General features: G+C 45.9%; 1 protein-coding gene and 1 long non-coding RNA gene across 6 annotated transcripts in view; one reads left to right on the top strand and one right to left on the bottom strand.

The window, feature by feature from the left end:
* The window catches only part of TAOK3 (TAO kinase 3), a 125,546-nt gene that overhangs the window by 87,004 nt on the left and 19,837 nt on the right, over window positions 1-18,705 (top strand). For all 5 annotated transcript variants that reach the window (XM_079956572.1, XM_079956570.1, XM_079956571.1 and 2 more), the window contains 2 exons: window positions 15,017-15,253; window positions 18,311-18,439. In XM_079956572.1, the coding sequence (XP_079812698.1) occupies window positions 15,017-15,253; window positions 18,311-18,439 (366 nt within the window). The remainder of the gene's footprint in view (window positions 1-15,016; window positions 15,254-18,310; window positions 18,440-18,705) is intronic.
* On the bottom strand, window positions 8,594-9,951 carry LOC307205117. Its single transcript, XR_013833884.1, has 2 exons — window positions 9,818-9,951; window positions 8,594-8,931 (listed from the first exon to the last, which is right to left on the bottom strand). It is a non-coding gene; the product is annotated as an uncharacterized lncRNA (long non-coding RNA).

The raw sequence follows: 18,705 nt of genomic DNA, 5'->3' as shown, positions 1-18,705 counted from the left end.
GGTGGAAGGCCAATCTGGTGCATTCAACACCACCCAAGTTTAACCGGTGTGTCAAATTTCTGGAGCAGTGTCTCTAACTTCTGGGATTTCCCTTCTGTCTTATTTCCACGTGCATTATTAACTTGTGTCTTTCCTTAGCTGTATGTTTCTGTTCCGTCACTTTTGGGGGGGGGGGTGATGTCAAAAAAGGTGGCATGAAAAAAGCCCACATGTTTTGCTTTCATAAAGGGAGCGTTGCACAAGCAGCAGGGAACAAGGACGCACTGCCTGACCCCACTTCTGGACATAGAATCATAGAATTGTAGGCTTGGAAGGGACTCCAAGGGTCATCATCTTGGTTTCCCTTCTTTGCACACGTCCCAGTTTGTCAATATCCTCCTTAAATTGTGGTGCCTGCATGTGTGTCTAGATGGCATACCTACCAGCCTAGATGGCTTTAAAAGAGGATTTGATGAATTCATGGAGGAGAGGGCTACTGGTGGCTACTAGACACAGTGGCTGTACAGTACTCAACACCAGTTGCTGGAAACCACATGTGGGCAAAGAGTGCTGTTGTGCTCAGGCCCTGCTTGTGGGCTTCCCATAGGGGGTAGACTCATAGAATTCTAGAATTGGAAGGGACCCCAGGGGTCATCTGGTCCAGCCTCCTGCAATGCAGGAATCTCAACTAAAGCATCCATGACAGATGGCCACCCAACCTCTGCTTAAGGGGCCATTGGCTTGATCCAGCAATCTCTTATGGTCTTGGTGTCATCAACTGTGCACACACCCACCCACCTGTGCATCAGTTAATATATAATTATCTAGAGAAGAGGTTTTCAATCTTTTTGAGTCCATGGCCCACTTGACCAACTACATTCTTTTTGTGGCACCCCTGTGGGGCCCAAGATCCCAGTTTTGTCACCCCTTGCCTGCAATGCTGGCAGCCTCCCACCCTTTTTCGAATAGCCTCCCTTGTGGAGCATTCCCTCAGCCTCCTCTGCCGCCTCCTTGGGAGTCCTCCAGGCAGCGGCTGCTGCCTCCCCTGGTCTCTGAGCTGCCCCCGCCCCAAAGAGAGGTGCCTCTCAGAGGCACCATTTCCCTGTGGAGCTTGTAGTCAGGGCTGCTGCAGTAAATAGCTGTGCAAGCCTTTGGGAGGCAATGACACGAGAGGGCATCAGAGGAGGGAGGGAAGGAAAGAGGGGCAGAGGCCAGTGCTGCCCATGGCACCCCTGACCATCATTCAAGGTGCCCCAGGGTGCCACTGATCTAGAGGCCAGGACAGGCAGTGTTCTCAGAGCCAGAGGCCGGGACAGGACTGCAACACCAATTCCCAGTACTTGTTTGGTGTCCCTTTCACATGAATAACATGTGAAAGAGGCTAAAATTGCATGGCAAGGAGGTGCAAATCTTCAAAACCCCAATCTCTCCAATGCCAGAATAGTGTCTCCCAATTGTCTTCTGCCTTGATGGGGCTGTATAGGACACTCCCATTCTTGGTCATCATTCCCTCTAATACCAACCTTTGCTTAGCACCATGCCCATTGGGAAGGTATATACGGCTGCATACTCAGGGCAATCCCCAAGTATGCAAAATAAAAATAATTTTTTTTTTTTTAAGGTTTCAAGAGAGACTGGTGTTAAGTGGCTTCCAAGATCTATAGAAGGCAGGGAATATAGCTGGCTGCATGCTTCGGCTGCGGCTGATGGAAGTTGTAGTCCCAAAGATCTGGATGGGGAAAGCAGATCTATGCATTTAGAATAAACTGCTGAGGATGTCAGCTGTGGGGGTGGGGATGGAAGAAGGGAATTGGCCTGTTTGAACTCATCACAGCTTACAGCTTAGGGTATCCTTCCCCAAATTGGTGCCCTCCAGATGGCTAACATCATATATCCTTTTAAATGTGTTGGAGGAGAGGGGTTTTTGGATCGGTTTGTTCTTGTTTTTATTATGTATTTTTTTTTTGTCTCTATATATTTTTTATCCTATGACCCGCCCTGAGATCTATGGATAAAGGGTGGTATACACATTTAATAAATTAAATATAAATATAAATATGATGCTGATGTTTTTGGCTACACCTCCTGTCATCCCAGACCATTGGACAAAATGGGATGTGTAGTCCAGAGCATCTGGAGAAGACTAATTTAGGGGATTATTTTTTATTATTATTATTATTATTATTATTATTATTATTATTATTATTATTATTATTTTATTTATACCCCATCCATCTGTCTGGGTTTCCCCAGCCACCTCTGGGCATACATACCATGATGATCTCATCACCCCATGTTTCCTTTTCCTACTATCTAGAAACCTCCCTCCCTACCAGCACTATATAGCACAAGTGGGGATGGACGAATTTTGTCTGTTTGGGATTCTCCCAGCTTCTCATTTTCCCAGTCTCCAGTTTACCACACCCCATTTCCACTTCAGTTTGCACATTTTTTAATAGTATGTACAAAAAAATCCCGCTCTTTGCAGATTTGCGAAATGTATAGATTTTTTTGCAAGCAACTTTCCCCAATATATTTTTGTGTGTTATTTTCACCAATGCATGCTTTCTTCTTCTTGCTCTTTCTCCTAATGGACAGTTTTTTTGGCTTGTGCATTGCAAGTTTGAAATTCAAAGTATAGCTTCACATACTGGTTTGGTGAGGGATGGTGCAAAATCCCTAAGAACATCCCTAAGAGCAGGTGGGGAGAGTTTTGAGGATGGGGGCGGGGCGGGGCTGGGGAGAGTACTGAAGTGCCTTTTTTTTCTTATGTTCCTCTTGAAACCTTCCCCCTCCCCCTTTCTGGAAGCCTTGAAGAGCCTTACAAGGCTCTTATTCTGAGCTAGTTGGAGCCCTGAACAGGAGCTCTCCTGTTAGAGATGAGGAGTACATTGCACTGTGTTCTTGTCCCTTCCGAAAGAGAATTTGGCAGCCTCTTGTCTAGTCAGCTTTGGAAGTAAAATCCCCACCCCCCCACCCCCAAAATCAATGCAACAGTGGTTTCTCCAAATATGCAAATCTATATTAGTACACAAATTAAAGGGACAGTAAAAGAAAACTACAAAATCACAAAGATTGAGCATACTCAATGGTTTCCAGGAATATGAAGTGGTCAGGGTGTCATGGAAGGGATGCATAAGGAGGGAGAAAGCTGCTTGAACTCTCTTAACAGCTTAATTTACCGGAGACCATCCCTCCTCCATGGCAATGCAATCCTCTGGTTCACAGCCAGCAGCTGCTCTCAAATCCGGAGTCCTTTTAATTCTGTATATCATAGCATTAAACAAATACAGGTGTCCTTTTTCCTCCCCCCCCCCAAAAAAAAGCCCCCAACTCCTGCAGCCCATGGACAGTGTTGCAAAGGTTCTGTTCCCCGTGTCTCTATTCTGAACCCCACCCATGGCCTGAAACAAGCAGTTTTCAGACTGAATCCCATCCCAGCTGAATAACAATTCAGGCTCCCCATGAGCCATCTCCAACGAGCTACCACCCTACGTTAGCCATCCATGGGGGACGGGGTGGGGGAGGTAAAAACCTTTTTGTAGCCCCTGTGAAAATGTCTGCCCGTGCTGGACCTACTCAGACCACTTATTGCTCTTCCAGGAGCTGATGTTGAAAACTCATTGCTCTGGGTTTCTCCTCCCTTGTTCTTGCAGTGTTAATTCCCTTTGCTCTGCAGTTTTGCTACAGCTTTAGCCACTCCCAATTTAGTTTCTGTTTCGTTGGCTTTTTGGCTCTTTGCTTTGTGAAAGGAGCTCTGTTGCAAAGGTCCCACTATCTGGTTTGTGCACAGGCGATCAAGGTAGGGACCCTGGCAACCACCAGAACAGGATGCCACTGTTAATTCAAGGCATGGCTAAGGTTCCATGTTCAGTTTCCTGCATCTCCGCTTAAAGGGTTGTGTGCAATCAGCGCTGAAAGAGATCTCTGTCTGGGACCCTGGAAAGGGTGGACAGTGCTGAATGGGAGGCACTATTAGGTCTGGCTCCGTAAAAAGGGAGCTCCTTGTATTGTTTGGCTTCAAAAAGCCCCGTGTTCTTTTAAAGCTCTGGTCCAGCCATTCCTCTTCTCTCTCCATGAATCATTCTTTCACTTCTTTCCATATCAGGTTTTAAAATCCATTCCTGCTGTTCCCTTAGGGACATCAATGATGATAGCAGTATCATAGTAAAGTTTAAATGAGGTATTTGTGTCTGTCCTCACAAAAGAGGTCACCAAAGGAGGGAGAGAGAGAGAGACTCCTATCTGAACTAACCACCTCAGATGGCAAAATCTGTAAGCGATGTGTGTCCGAGAGAAAGAGTTTGTTTGGGCAAATTCATTGCACTGTTCCTGGGATCACGACAGCAGTACACAATTATGCAGTGTGAGAGCGTTTTCAAAGCCCTGTAACATAGGTCAGTATTAGTACCCCCTCGTTGTAGGTGGGGAACTGAAGCAGAGAGAATTCCTCGCCCGGAACCCACCTGGTGGAGCTGAGATGCAGAAGAAGGGCTTCCTGATTCAGGTCACACGCTTACTGTGGCTTTCCTTAAAGAATCCCGGGAACTGTAGTTTGTTAAGGGTGCTGACCTCGCAGGGCTACTATTCCCAGCACTCTTAGCAAACTACAGTTTCCAGGATTCTCCATGATGCTTAAACTGATATGAAAGCACTTTAAATGCCCAGAGTGGGTGTGACCTCAGAGCTCAGTCTCTTAACCACTACACTAGACCTCTTCACCATCAGCTGCCATGTAAATCCTAAGGAAACTCAGGGTGCGAAGTGACTGATGGATAGGTAATATTGCTGTAAAAGTAATCCTGTGATTGGAAACTGGAAGAAAGGTCATGTGGGGTGGGTGTAATAGGTTGGTGATCCTGACCGGTATTCTAGGCAAATTTTAGTAGGCACTATAATTAACCACGTGGCCTTGCAAAACTCAGCATGCTTTGGGTGTGCCCAGCACCTCAGTAAGGAGAGGTTTCTCAGCCATTTTCAGCATGGGCCTTTCTTCTAAATTTGCCCCACTTTCTGCCCTTGCCCCCTCAACTAGTTCTACCTAGTGTGTCCTGGCAGGGAAGCATGGAAACATCATCATGGGTGTGTCTCGCTGCTGTGCATAAGTATCTATGTATCGGGGCAAAGGGAGGTCCTCCAGATAAAAGATCAGCTCTTACCAACTGCTCAACGTCAGTCCTGCTCACTCTGCAGCTGAACCCAGCAATGAGTGGCAAAAGAGACTCTTAATGCTCCCAATAGTTCTGGCCATTAGAATCCCTTGAGGTAGCCTCTTGTGCAAGTCCCCTGTGTGGGAAAGAAGGGCATGGGTTTCCTGGTGCTTGGTTGCTCTGCCTGGGGCTTTGGTGGAGAGGTTGACTAGCAATGAATAGGGCTTGCAGTGAGGGAGAGGGAGCCCCATTGGAGGCTCCTTGTGTGGGACTGGAAAGGGAGGTGGGAGGCAGGAGACTGCCTAGCAGCAGGGGAGACTGCTGACAAGACCCTCTACTTGTTTGGAGGGTCAGGCAGGTGAAATTTGGAGGAGCCAATTCACCCAGGAAGGTGAATAGGCTTAGTGGTTGAGCACCTGCCTTGCATGCAGAAGGTCCCAGGTTCAATCCCCAGCAGGTAGGGCTGAGAATGTTCCCCATCCGGCAGCGACCGTCCAGGGTTTCAGTCTGTGTAGGCAATACTGAAACACATGGATCACCAATCTGACTTAGAATAAGGCTGCTTTCAGTGTTCCTATATAAGAAATGAAACATTCATTCATTGCTTTTTCATTCATTCCCATACAAAGACCCACTTTTACTCTTAGCACTGTCAAAATCTTTATCCCATTGATTGCAGCTTCACATGTTCCAATGGGCTGGGAATGATCCTCTTCCCCAAACCCTGGAGAGCTGCTGCCAGTCAGTGCAGCAGAAAACACCGAGCTAGATGGACCAGTCATCTGGCTTGACACGAGGCACCTCTGTGCTCCTTGGGGTGGTGCTGAAGGGCTTGGCAGCTGCTTGGTTTTCGGCTGTCACTCTAGAGTTCCATCATTTTTATTCTCACCCCACCCTCCACAATCCTTGCAGGTCTCTCACACCTTCTCAAGGGAGAGCAGCTTGATTTAGTGCCTTTTATGCAAGTACTATCTTTTGTTTCCTGGAAAGGCACAGATCCCAGGTAAGGATCCTCTACTGAGGAAACTGCCCTCTCCTTGCTTCTCCAGTTCCTCTGCTGGTGAGCAGAGGCACCAGAGAACTGATGGACCATGGGATCATCGCCCCTCAACTTACCCCCATACCCAGGGCTGCCTTCTTTGACTTTTCTCTGTGAATGTTGCTTAGCAGCCTTGCTGCCCAGAGAGTCAGTAAACACTGTTGGGATCTGAGATGAAATTAGCAACGGGGAGACTTTTCCAACTCCCATCCTTTAATTAATCTAAAAATGCTGGATTAATTAAAAGGATGTCTCAAAATTAATCCACTGATTTCCTGGACTAATTGAAGAGTGGTAAGGCCAGTAGGCCCCACTGATGCCATGATTTCACTGAGCTCATGAATTAGTCTCAAGACCTCTGCGCACCCCTCCCAGCATGAATCAGGTGTGCCTCTTCCCCCTGTACTGTACAGCTTGCTGGAGGCTGGAATAGCATTGGGTGGGACCCAGTGTGCACCAGAAAGCGCACATGATGTGCTGAGGCCTCAGATACTCCCACAGATCCCTTTCAACCCCTCCCTCCTCTAGCATAGGGAGCACAACGAGAGAGGCCTTGTGTATGCCAAAAACATGGCCTCAGAGGCCCTTGGACATGTCTGTGTGTGAGTGATGCACCCGGAGTGGCAACACATCATGCAAACTACAACTCCCCGTTATGCCAGATGGCTTGGATGCATCATAAGTGTGTGGGAGCATCTGAGGCCATTGCGTATCATGTTTCCCTCCTGGTGCATGTTGGACCTTTACTGCCAATGCTGCTCACCCTCCAAAACGCAAGGGCGGGGAGAGTCTGATCCATTCTGGGTGGGTGGGTGGGGTTCACAGAGGCTGCAGGTTCCCTTAGCACGCTCATTGATGTCATTTGGGTGTGCTGTGGTGCTTAGGGACTTCGCCAGTCATCAGTTGATAAAGATGGCTAGCCAGCGGTAAACCCAGCAAAGACTTGAGAGAGTTTATAGGGTTTGTAAAAAAAAAAACTTGAATATGCATTGCTGGTGTGATGCAGTGGCACAGAAGACCAGTGCTATTTTAGGTTATGTTAATAGGAGCATTTTTCCCTCCAGACTCGGAAAGTAATAACAAGACCTTACTCAGCACCGCATACACCTCATCTGGAGTAATGCGTTCAGTTTAAGGAGGGTATACAAATGGGTAACAGATTAGGAGAGGGGCACTGAAGAGGATAAAGGCTCTGGAATGCACATCCTGTGAGGACAGGCTTGAAGGAACTAAGCACACACAACTTAAGAGACCTGATTAATAATGGCTGAAGCGTTGTGTCTAGTTGCGTCTTGGTGGGTCCAGTTTAAATTCGTGCTTTTCTTTAAGGCAGGTGCTGCTCTTCTGATGTTGGGCTGCAGCTCCCATAAGCTGCAGCAACTGGAGGGCGCCATACTGGCTACCTCTGGTCTAAGAGCCAGTTGTCCAGAAGGAGCTTAGGGATTGAACCAGGAGCTTAGGGATTGAATCAGAAAATAAGATGAGTTGGAAGGAAGGAAGGAAGGAAGGAAGGAAGGAAGGAAGGAAGGAAGGAAGGACAATGAGACATGGCCATGACCCTGGTTGTGAATGATAGCCAGGACTTGGGCACAGGAGGAGGATAAACCGGCTGGATCTGGAAGGGAAGTAGCCCTGGCTGTCAAGGGGGCTTGAACTTAGACCCAGAGCCCATCACCACATTAGAGCCCCTTCAACCAGAGCCCTCAAACCAGGACTCCCAGACAACAACCCCTGAGCCAGCTTGCTTTGAGGAGCTGGTCCCCTTACACCAGCGGCCTCATGCTCCCCAGCACCTGCTCAGTACATCAGATAAAGAACAAGGGAGAAGCTCACTGAGTGGCAATGGGGTGCTCCAGACCAGAGAACTTAGAGGTGGTAGCCTGGCCCAAATAAAAGGCCTCAGTTGAGATAAAGATCACAGTCCTATTTAGGCATTTATTTACAAATGTGGGAAGGAGCCAGCAGGAACTCCAGAGCCAGCCTTGCCTCCTTGATGCCAACAAGAGCAGTAGCATTGTCCTCCAGCCTGCATGTGGCCAGCTTAGTCTGAACGGAGCCATTTCCACAAACACGGGATTTCCTCCACAGGCACAGGAACCCTAGCCAATCTGGGTTACAGTGGAGGAAATCCCACACACACTGAAGCATCTCCCTTCAGACTGAACCCACATATTGACTGATGGCACGTGTGCCATCCATGAAAGGGTGAGGCTGCCTCCACACACTCCGGTTGGACCCTTCACACATCCATAAGCCTAGATAGGGATATGCTCCCTGAGCAGATTGTGGGCTCGGAGCTCTCCGAGGTCCTGCAGCTTCAGATCAACCCTTTCTGTGGCCTGCCAGAGTGAGCCACTCTCAGATGTACATGCCACTTGTGGCTAGGGCAGGATGAAAATGATCATTGCCTAGGAAATGTGCCATCTTAAGTAGGAAGCCTTTATTAACCTTTTCTGTTGTGAAGAGCTTGCTACCAGCAAATGGAACCAGTACAGTATATGGGGATCCTATGCTGTCTAGCACAGGGGTTGGCAACCTTTTTCATCTCCAGGGCCATGTTCCATTCCTGGCAACCTTCTTGGGGGACCACAGACCAGTGGCTTGCATGGCCAGAGGCAAGAGTGGCCCGAGCAACAACTGTGAATTTCCCCTTTGTCTAGTAGGGTAATTTCTAGGCACACTTGCACACCTCTCCTCTTTCCTCCATCCAGGCAAGCAAGAGACATGATCAGGGTTGAAGGACGCATTCCAGCCAGCCCAAACCTGTTAAGGAAGGTGCAAAGCAGGACCAGGGGGTGTGGCCTGGAGAGAGAGGGCGTGGCCTGTGAAAAGGTCTGAAAGCAATGTTTGGGAAGCACCGTGCAAAATCATTTTGTGAGCTCTGTGCTTGACACAGTGTAGGGCTGGCAAAAGTCCTGCGTAGATTGGTTCTTCGGTGCCAGCCTACCAGCTAGCTGTCAGGCGCTGGGGGAGCAGCTCACAACAGGGCTTTGCGGCCACTGCCAGTTTGCCGTGCTTGCAAAGACCCTTCCGGCCACACCCTGCCTTTACCTGCCTCACACCCGGCATTATATATGACATCAATTATAGCGCAGGTGGGTGTGGCTCGTCTAAAACAGGGAGGCCTGCAGTGCTGGATCAGACCCGTGGGCTGGAAATGCTTTAGGGGCTGGAGATGTAAGATTACAAAATTATCCTTTTAGAAAATATTCCAAGGGTGGGTTCTGGAAGTCTCAGAAAAGGACCTGGAAAAAGTGCAAACGAAGTAATTTTAAAAAAAGGAAGCGAAGCCCTATGCGACTTTTAAGGTAGCACTCCTATCCATTCCAGTGGAGTTGTGCACCATCAAATTTCCCAGAGGATCGTGACCGTCATAAATTAGAGTGTGCTTCTTGGACTCACTGGCACTGTGGGAAGACCAGTTTGCAAGGCACTAATAAACATGGCAAAGTGTAGGTTTGATCAGTCCATCCCGTGGTGAAACAGTCCTCAGGCTGCTGCCATTTTGAGACCACACCACAACTTACTACATTTTTAACCTTCCTGCCATGTTACGTAGGCACAGCCTATGTTTTTATCCTGCCGTGCATGTTATGCTCCAGCAAAGTGTGTTATGCTTGGACCTGGGAAATCTCTGGTGTGGCATCACCGAGTAGCCCTGGACATATGGCAATTCGTTCTCAGCTTGGGTCAAGCTCCAGGCACCTGAGTCCCAGGATCTATGGCAGAAGCATCCAGTCTTGACTGGGTCAAAGTCAGGCATGTTGTCCAAAACAGGCAGGGGTCAAGTTAATGAGCCCTACACAAGTATTGGGGGCAAGTATTATTAGTCATGGAGAGGAAGCAATAGCTTTGGCAGTGTCATCACATTAGAGCTGAACTGCTCAGACCAAGGGAGCCAACACTTCATAGGACCTGACAGGCCAGAATTGACACTTGGACAGTACTCAGTCACGCTGGCACTGCAGCCTAAATAGCTGAAGTTCAGTCTACCAGGTTGCTAGGGGCTCAGAAGACAAGACATCAGCTGGCTGCAGGTAGCAGCAATAGAGCACAGCCTGAGTGCCTTGCATCTTATCACTGTCTCTCAGCCTCAGTTTTCCAGGGGTAAAAATGGGAACATGAATGACTCCTAGGGAATATCCACAAGGGATATTGTCAGTACCACATGCAGTATTAGGAAACCTTATATTAAAAATATACCTGCAAACTTTTAATGGATAGATTAATAAATTAAAGCTTCATTTAATGAAATGGTGAGAGGAAATTTTAGTTGCTGGTGCTGAGAGTCCAGAACACACGTTTATTTTTAGTAATGCACACTTCTTACTACAGCAAAGAATGAGAAATTAAAAATAATTGAGGTGCCCTTTCCTTTTAAAAAAGGTTGGTAACTGTTGATACCACTCTACAAGTTATCTCACACTTGTTCATTCTCCTACAAAGTGCAAGTTAGTACCATGCACATTTACTTAAATTTAATTGGTTAAAAAAAAAGAGTGACTATCAATAAATTGAGAATCCATTATAAAAGTAATACAAAAATAAATAGTATCAATAGAGCTGTGATCTGGCCAGGTCTTCAAGCCATAGTCGTTTCAGTACCCAGCTGAACTGCAAAACAGTTTGAACCCCTCCCTCCCATGTCACAGCCTTCAAAAAGGACTGTTTATCTTGGCTATTAGGCAGTTGGTGACATAAGAGTTTAGAGCTGGAGGAAGAAAGACTTCCTGTGTATTTAAAGGGCAAAGAATGTGCATAGGTGTCCATAAGCTTTTTAATTTTTTTTTAATATGAAGCGAATAAATAGGTGGGTGAGCTTGAAATGAGCCTGTTTTGCGGACTGAACATTAGCAGTTATAGGGACTTATTCTGCATGGCTCCCAAAACTGTTTCCTTAGCCTCTTCCAGTGCTTCTTAGTATTAGGCCATAGTAGCCTTCTGCAACCTTGAGTCCTTGGGTGTTAGTTGGTCCAAAAATGCCACCATCCCTTACCATTGGAACCCAGCAACATCAGAGGACCCAAGATTAGAGCAGGCTGGGCTCTGGGGTGGGTGTATGGTGGCAAATAAGGGCCTCATGAGCCTGCCCCGCCCCTCAGCATCAGGATCATCCAGACAGAACCATCTCCAGGTTCCGCCAGCCATGAGGATTAACAAAAGGAACCTCTTTGGTTACGTGAATCCTATTTCCAGGGAGACTTATTGAGTGCTGTTGTCTTTTATGCAGCAGCAGAAGTCCTTTGCATGTGCCCGGGCCATTTTAAGCATCACTTTAGACTTACAACTTGCAGTTTTAATTCTCTTTAAAGCCACAACATTTTAGCTGCTCTACTGTTTACATGACCATATTGTTTCGTTGATTTTTATTGTTCTAATGTTGAGCTAAATTGTTTTGTTAGCCACTCCAGGCATCCTTCAGACTAGAAGGGCGTGATGCAAATATTCCAAATAAGGAAACGGTTGTGGCTTTTGGGGCTTGGACACCATTTCGGATTTCACTAAGTGTGTGAGCAGGGGGTTGCATGACTCATGGTATGCTTCCAGGTACCCTGTTGTTCAGGAGTAAATTGAGGGGTGAGATATGTATTTTGAAAACACTTACTGTAACTATAGCAATGACAGATCCAGGGATTTGGCCAAGGATATAGCTGCTCCCTGGAAGTAATCGCGTGTAGTCTGAAATGTAGGGGAGGGAGAAACTTCCACTCCCAACTTCCTGAAGGATTTATGCCTTTTATTTGTGGGGAGCAAGATCTCCCTAGGAAGACCAAAAGCATTTTAACTCGGTTCCTTTTCCTCCCTCTGATCACTTTTCATGACCCCTCTCAGATGTATGATGGCCAAATCTGTTGGGTATGCTTCAGTTCCTACCCTTGCTCTTGCCCCTTCTCTGCAGATTTAATTTTTTTTATCAATTTTACATTAAGTTGAGATGCCTGCTTTTGGTGGGCTGAGTTATACCCGCAAGGTTAAAGAAGCTATTGAGTGCACCCCTAACCAAATTAAAATGGCTCATAGTAGGCCACTCTTTAAAAATTCTCTCTCTGGATGAACAGAGTTGGCATACCTGATTGGATAGGGGTACAGACATGGTTCAGAAGAAGCCATAGTCAGTGACGACAACCCTCTAGCTTTCTTCAGCCTCTTGAGTTGTTTACACATTCAGCAGGTGTGTTGGAAAAGCCAGTAACTTCTGGCTCCAACAAGGTTTTGGGCACATTTCATTTTTAATCCCCAAAGAAGCGATCATGTAAACACAAATCTGAGAGGTGTAATTCACAGTTTCACAGAAACCAACCATATCCTGCACATGAACCAAGGCCGGTCCTGCTAGAAGTATGTTCAGCCCACGAGTTTGTCTTTGGTACCAGAGCTGAGCTCAGTCCTTTCTTGGTTTTCTGCAGTTTTCTTCATTTCACCAGCATAAAGGGGGGTGCTTTTTGTTGGTTGCTATTGCAAATCCATCAGTAGATCCTGATCTACCTCCTGCTCATTCCTGCCATGCAGTTTCCTAACATTATGGCTGCTATAGCCCCAACTAGTGACCTTGAGGAAGGTGTTATATCCATGAGCCTGGCTAGCAACCAATGCTGACCTAGAAAATGTAGGATTGGAGTGATCAAAGCAGCCCTTAAGACCTGAAACCCCATCTAGTGCTGAGAAGAGGACATAATGCAGAGCAGAATGACCCCAAATCCTCCCCCATTTCATACGGACTAAGATACCAAAGGTCCAGAACAGTTGCAAAGACAGCTGTTGAGAAGCTGTGTCGCCAGTTATTCAAGGTCCTCTATTCTCAGTCACTGTAGAGGAGGCAAAAATGCTGAACAAGTGCTAGACTCCAGGCCAAATCACTACCACCTTAAGAGATTCACTCTTAACTAAGGGCGTGTGGCTTAAGGATCTGCACAATGAAACAGAGTTCAGGCTAGATCTGCTTTGGAGGTTGTTGCTACAAGTGTTCTACTTGGGAGCTATCCCTAGTCTTGCAGATAAAGGTACCCAAGTCTTCCATTTGCTTTCCCTGTCAAGACAAGGACAACGCACACTTACACAGCAGAAGCACTGAAGAAAAGTGGGATGTGATTCGGAGTAGGATAGCACTGTAAATTGCCCACTGTAGAAAAGCCCACGGGCCAATGAAAGCCAGAGTTGCACAAATCTCATGGAATCTGGGCACTGGGGAAGATAGAGGACTAAAAGTAGCAAGGAAGAGGCATTGCACATGCCAGAATGCAAATAGCATTGACCTGACGTCCTCTGGTTGTTCTGACCTAAGATATGAGTAGGGACGTGGGTGGCACTGTGGGTTAAACCACAGAGCTTAGGACTTGCTGATCAGAAGGTCGCGGTTCGAATCCCCGCGACGGGGTGGGCTCCCGTTGCTCGGTCCCTGCTCCTGCCAACCTAGCAGTTCAAAAGCACGTCAAAGTGCAAGTAGATAAATAGGTACTGCTCCAGCGGGAATGTAAACGGCGTTTCCGTGCGCTGCTCTGGTTCGCCAGAAGCGGCTTAGTCATGCTGGCCTCATGACCCGGAAGCTGTACGCAGGCTTCCTCGGCCAGTAAAGTGAGGTGAGCACCGCAACCCCAGAGTCGTCTGCGACTGGACCTAGCGGTCAGGGGTCCCTTTACCTTTACGTTTAGGTTGGGATTGAGGTTGGGAGAATAGGTTAGGAGATAGAAAGTGAGAGGAGAGAGAGTTGGTTCTGGGTAGAAACATCCACTCTGCAGAATATATCAAAACCTACAGAAAGGAGTCTCTGAGCTTAGTGTGAAGAGAGTAATAGGCCAGGAATTAACTGGAAGGCTGACCTAATGGTCAGGGGTCCCTTTACCTTTACCTTAAGATATGAGTGTGACCCAGGAAACATTTTGGCCAATGGTAAGACTGTCAGTTTTAGCCCATCAGAAATTTAGGAAGGTTTTGTTTCTTTTCTTTGTAAGATTCCCCTCTCAAACAGGTCTTGGGAAAGTCATACTCAGCCCTAGCGCAGGAGCGGAAGAAGAATATTTTCATTATTAGTCAAGTAACGGTGGAAGAGCAGACATTTTGAGATCAGGGCAGGAGCTTAAAGCACCCTGCTTTAAAAGTTGTCTGTGTGTGGAGCTGAATGCTCCTGGGTCTTGAGTTTGGTCTGAAATGTCATCCGTCTTGACATCATTCTGGGCTGCCAATGGAGACTGTTGGCATCTCCAGGTAGCTCATAGTGGTTCTGTCTCATCTAAAATCATATTGAAGCTATTGTATGGAGGGAGGTTCCTGGGTCATATCTTTGACCTGTCATGGTCACACCTGCTCCACCAATTGTCAGTTCCAGAGGCAAAAGATGGGTGCAGATGAACAACATCTGCAACAATGAAATTTGGCAACATTTGGAAAATGTGCGTGTGATGGATTTGGCCCAACCAACTCCCTTGTCAAAATAGCTCTCTGATAAAGCTTGTTGCTTACCAGTAACAGAGGGTTCAAGGTCCAATCCTTTTCACCTCGGTTGGGTTTATACAACATGTGGTGGACTCCCTTTCAATGGCGGCTTTCAAACAGAGGTTGGATATCTGTCAAGGATTCTTTAGCTGGAGGTTGGACCAGATGACCCTGCAGTCCCTTCCAACTCTACGATTCTGTGATTCTACATTGTAAAAAGTCTGTCCATTTGCAGCCACCTCTCTGAAGAGGCTCTCACTTGAGCCTATCTGCTTTGCTTCTGGGCTATTTGAACCACCTGGAATATCTGACATGGGTTTGCAAGCATGGGGTTTTGGAGCACTTCTGAACTACCTCCCCTGTCAAGCCAAAGATAATATGTGTGTGTGTCCATATTTGTCTCCTTTGGTGGCCTTAGGTTACAAGGCAGATCCATGAGCATGAGCAGGAGAACGAGTTGCGGGAACAGATGTCAGGTTATAAGCGGATGCGGCGCCAGCACCAGAAGCAGCTGATCGCCCTGGAGAACAAGCTGAAGGCTGAAATGGACGAGCACCGCCTCAAGCTGCAGAAAGAGGTGGAAACTCATGCCAACAACTCGTCCATTGAGCTGGAGAAGCTGGCCAAGAAGCAAGTGGCCGTCATAGAAAAGGAGGTGAGTCAGGGCATCCTAAAAACGTGGGTTTTTTTTGGGGGGTGCAGAAGACTGGGTGAAGATATATAATTAAAAAAATTCCTTCCAGTAGCACCTTAAAGACCAACTAAGTTAGTTCTTGGTATGAGCTTTCATGTGCATGCACACTTCTTCAGATGGTATCTGAAGAAGTGTGCATGCACACGAAAGCTCATACCAAGAACTAACTTAAAGGTAAAGGTAAAGGTACCCTTGCCCGTACGGGCCAGTCTTGACAGACTCTGGGGTTGTGCGCCCATCTCACTCAAGAGGCCGGGGGCCAGCGCTGTCCGGAGACACTTCCGGGTCACGTGGCCAGCGTGACATCGCTGCTCTGGCGAGCCAGAGCCGCACACGGAAACGCCGTTTACCTTCCCGCCGGTAAGCGGTCCCTATTTATCTACTTGCACCCGGAGGTGCTTTCGAACTGCTAGGTTGGCAGGCGCTGGGACCGAGCAGCGGGAGCGCACCCCGCCGCAGGGATTCAAACCGCCGACCTTTCGATCGGCAAGTCCTAGGCGCTGAGGCTTTAACCCACAGCGCCACCTGCGTCCCCAAGAACTAACTTAGTTGGTCTTTAAGGTGCTACTGGAAGGAATTTTTTTATTTTGTTTTAACTATGGCAGACCAACACGGCTACCTATCTGTAACAAGATATATAATGTCAGTGATAATCTTGCAGGATGTGATGGCAGTGGGTTTATTGAATTTATTAAGTTCTTCCTACAACAGACAGTCATAAAGTGATCTACAAGAGCAAAATACAGTGTCACAGTAGAAAATGCACAAATGCATTAAAAAAAAAACAGTCAGAATTAAAACATCCAATCATTGGTGCTCCCCAAATGTCATCTTTTTCAGTGGCAGGCAAAGTTGCACCAGGGCATTCAAAAAGATCACACTCATGCATACTTCCATACTAAAATGGCATGATCCAGAATTCTTCCACCTTAGGAAGTTTCAAGTGAGCTGCCACTAGGCTCTGTCCTGGGCCTAATTCTTTCCAGCATTTGAAATGACTCTTATCACATCTGCAGATGATTCAGTACCAGGAGGGCTAGCTAAAACCTTAGAAGACAGAAATAAGATTCAAAATGACCTTAATAGAAGAGGGTTAAAATTTAAAAATGGGGACAGAATTCAACAGAAACAAAGTTCTCCATTTCAGAAAATAATAATAATAATAATAATAATAATAATAATAATAATAATAGAAGAAGAAGAACTGTAGAATAGTGTAGAATAGAGGATGCCAGGCTTGGCTAGTAATATGTGTAAAAAGGACCTCAGGATTGCTGTCTATAACAAGCTGAACACGGATCAGCTCTGGGATGTGGCTTCCAAAGAGGCAAACATGATTTTAGTTTGCCTTAATAGAACCAAATCACGAGAAGCATTAGTTCTGCTTTATTCTACACTCGTTGGATCTTTTTTTTATTATTATTATTATTATTATTATTATTATTATGGCTATTAGCCCATAATACACTCGTTGGATCTCGTGTGGAGTATTGTGTCCAGTTCTGGGTGCCACATATTAAGAAGCATGTAGCCAAATTAGAACTATTTAAGAGGAGTACAGTGAACATCATCAGCAGTATGGAAAACAAGACCTGTGAGGGAAGGTTAAAGGAACAATATATGGAGAAAGCTGAGCGGCGGAACATGATGGCAATTTTCGAACACCCCAAGACACAGTTGTACAGTAGGCTGCAAAGGCATAGGGTTGTATCCAATGCTAGTCCAACTCAGAATAAAACCATTCAAGTTAATGGACATAACTATTTATCTGTTTATTACATTTATATCCCACCTTTCGTTTAGGAGCTCAAGGGTTTACATAGGTTTCCCACCTCCCCATTTTATCCTCATCACCAACCTGTGAGTTAGGTTAGGCTGAGAGGCAGGGACCCATTTTGCTTCTGCATTTTATAGCATTTATTTGTATTAGTATTCTAAAATTGTAAACTGCCTTGTGTGCCTTGGCAAAAAGCTGGTCTATAAAAGCAAAAAAGCAATCAAATTGGTAAAAATGTCCAGGAAAACTCGTGCATATGGCAACCCATCACCAACGAAGCTTCCATCTTATTTAACTACCTTATCTGTGGTGATGCACAGGTATGCCTTTATAAAGGCTAGATTCAATGTTTTCCCATCAAATGTGTTGGGTAACAGACTCTCCAACGGACAGATCTCACTCCTCTGTGACTGTAAAAGTGGATCTATAGAATCGTTATATCATATAATCTTCTGTTGTCCTATACATTCGGCTTCACGGTCCAAGTTTCTGGCCCCATATTTATCGAGAATAGCTGACAGACCTCAGGAAGCCCAAATAATATACTTATTAAACGACGAAGACTCAAGTAGATCCCTTGCAGTCGCTAGATACCTGATTAATGTCTTATTTCATAAGAGGAGAAATGGATCACTGTATGACTCTGACAGCTTAGCCAAACTTAAGAACCATCAATAAGTGCCAGAACTAAGACGCATATCCCCCAAAATCTGAGGGATTTGAATTGCGGTTGACATAGAGGGAGCTTATTGTGTATAGTTTACTTAATTGAAGTAAAATTGGTTTTATAGGGGTGTTTTAACTTGGAACTGTTTAAATTGTATTGTTTATGGATAAATTTTGATGTATTGTTTTTAGATATGGGCCAATGGCCGTAATAAACCAATCATCATCAATCATCATGGCAACCCATGTCGGAAGTGTTGATTTTTTGGCGAATCTCCTTAAAAATAGCTCAATTCTTTGGAGAATTTGCAGAAAAAGCTCAACAACTTTTGTGTCTGGATTTTCACTTTTTGTAATATGGCAACCGTACCAGAGACTAGCTATGTGCTGCTTGCAGGCTTTTATTTTAATGTGTCCTGAATATTTCAATTACTATATAGCAGTGCAAAGGATATGGGAGAAAAAGAGCAACACAGCTAAAAACTTGGCTATGATGTTAACAGTGCCTTTTCTTTCTTTCTTTCTTTCTTTCTTTCTTTCTTTCTTTCTTTCTTTCTTTCTTTCTTTCCATCCAGGCAAAGGCAGCAGCAGCAGACGAGAAGAAATTCCAGCAGCAGATTATGACTCAGCAGAAGAGAGATCTGACCAATTTCTTAGAAAGTCAGAAGAAGCAATACAAGATTTGCAAGGAAAAGATAAAAGAGGCAAGCAAAACTTCTCCGGCGTTTTATCCTGGGCCAGTAAGAAGCATGCGCTGGATAGCAATGTTGTGAAAGAATTTTGAAGCTATTTCAGTAGTTTGCTCATAATACCATAGGGCTGGACTTCATTGATGAAGTTCCCCAATAAATAACCTGATGGATTGTTCATTGCTGATTTGCGCTCATAATCTTGACCCTCTCTTAAAGGTTTGGGCTAGGCAGTATATTAAAATAAATAACAAGACGAAGTGAAATGCCACACATTTTAA

This window comes from Podarcis cretensis (assembly GCF_951804945.1).
Source record: "Podarcis cretensis genome assembly, chromosome: 16".
Taxonomy (NCBI): Eukaryota; Metazoa; Chordata; class Lepidosauria; order Squamata; family Lacertidae; genus Podarcis; species Podarcis cretensis.
Note: the sequence above shows the minus strand (reverse complement) of the source record. Positions and strands in the feature narration are given on the sequence as shown.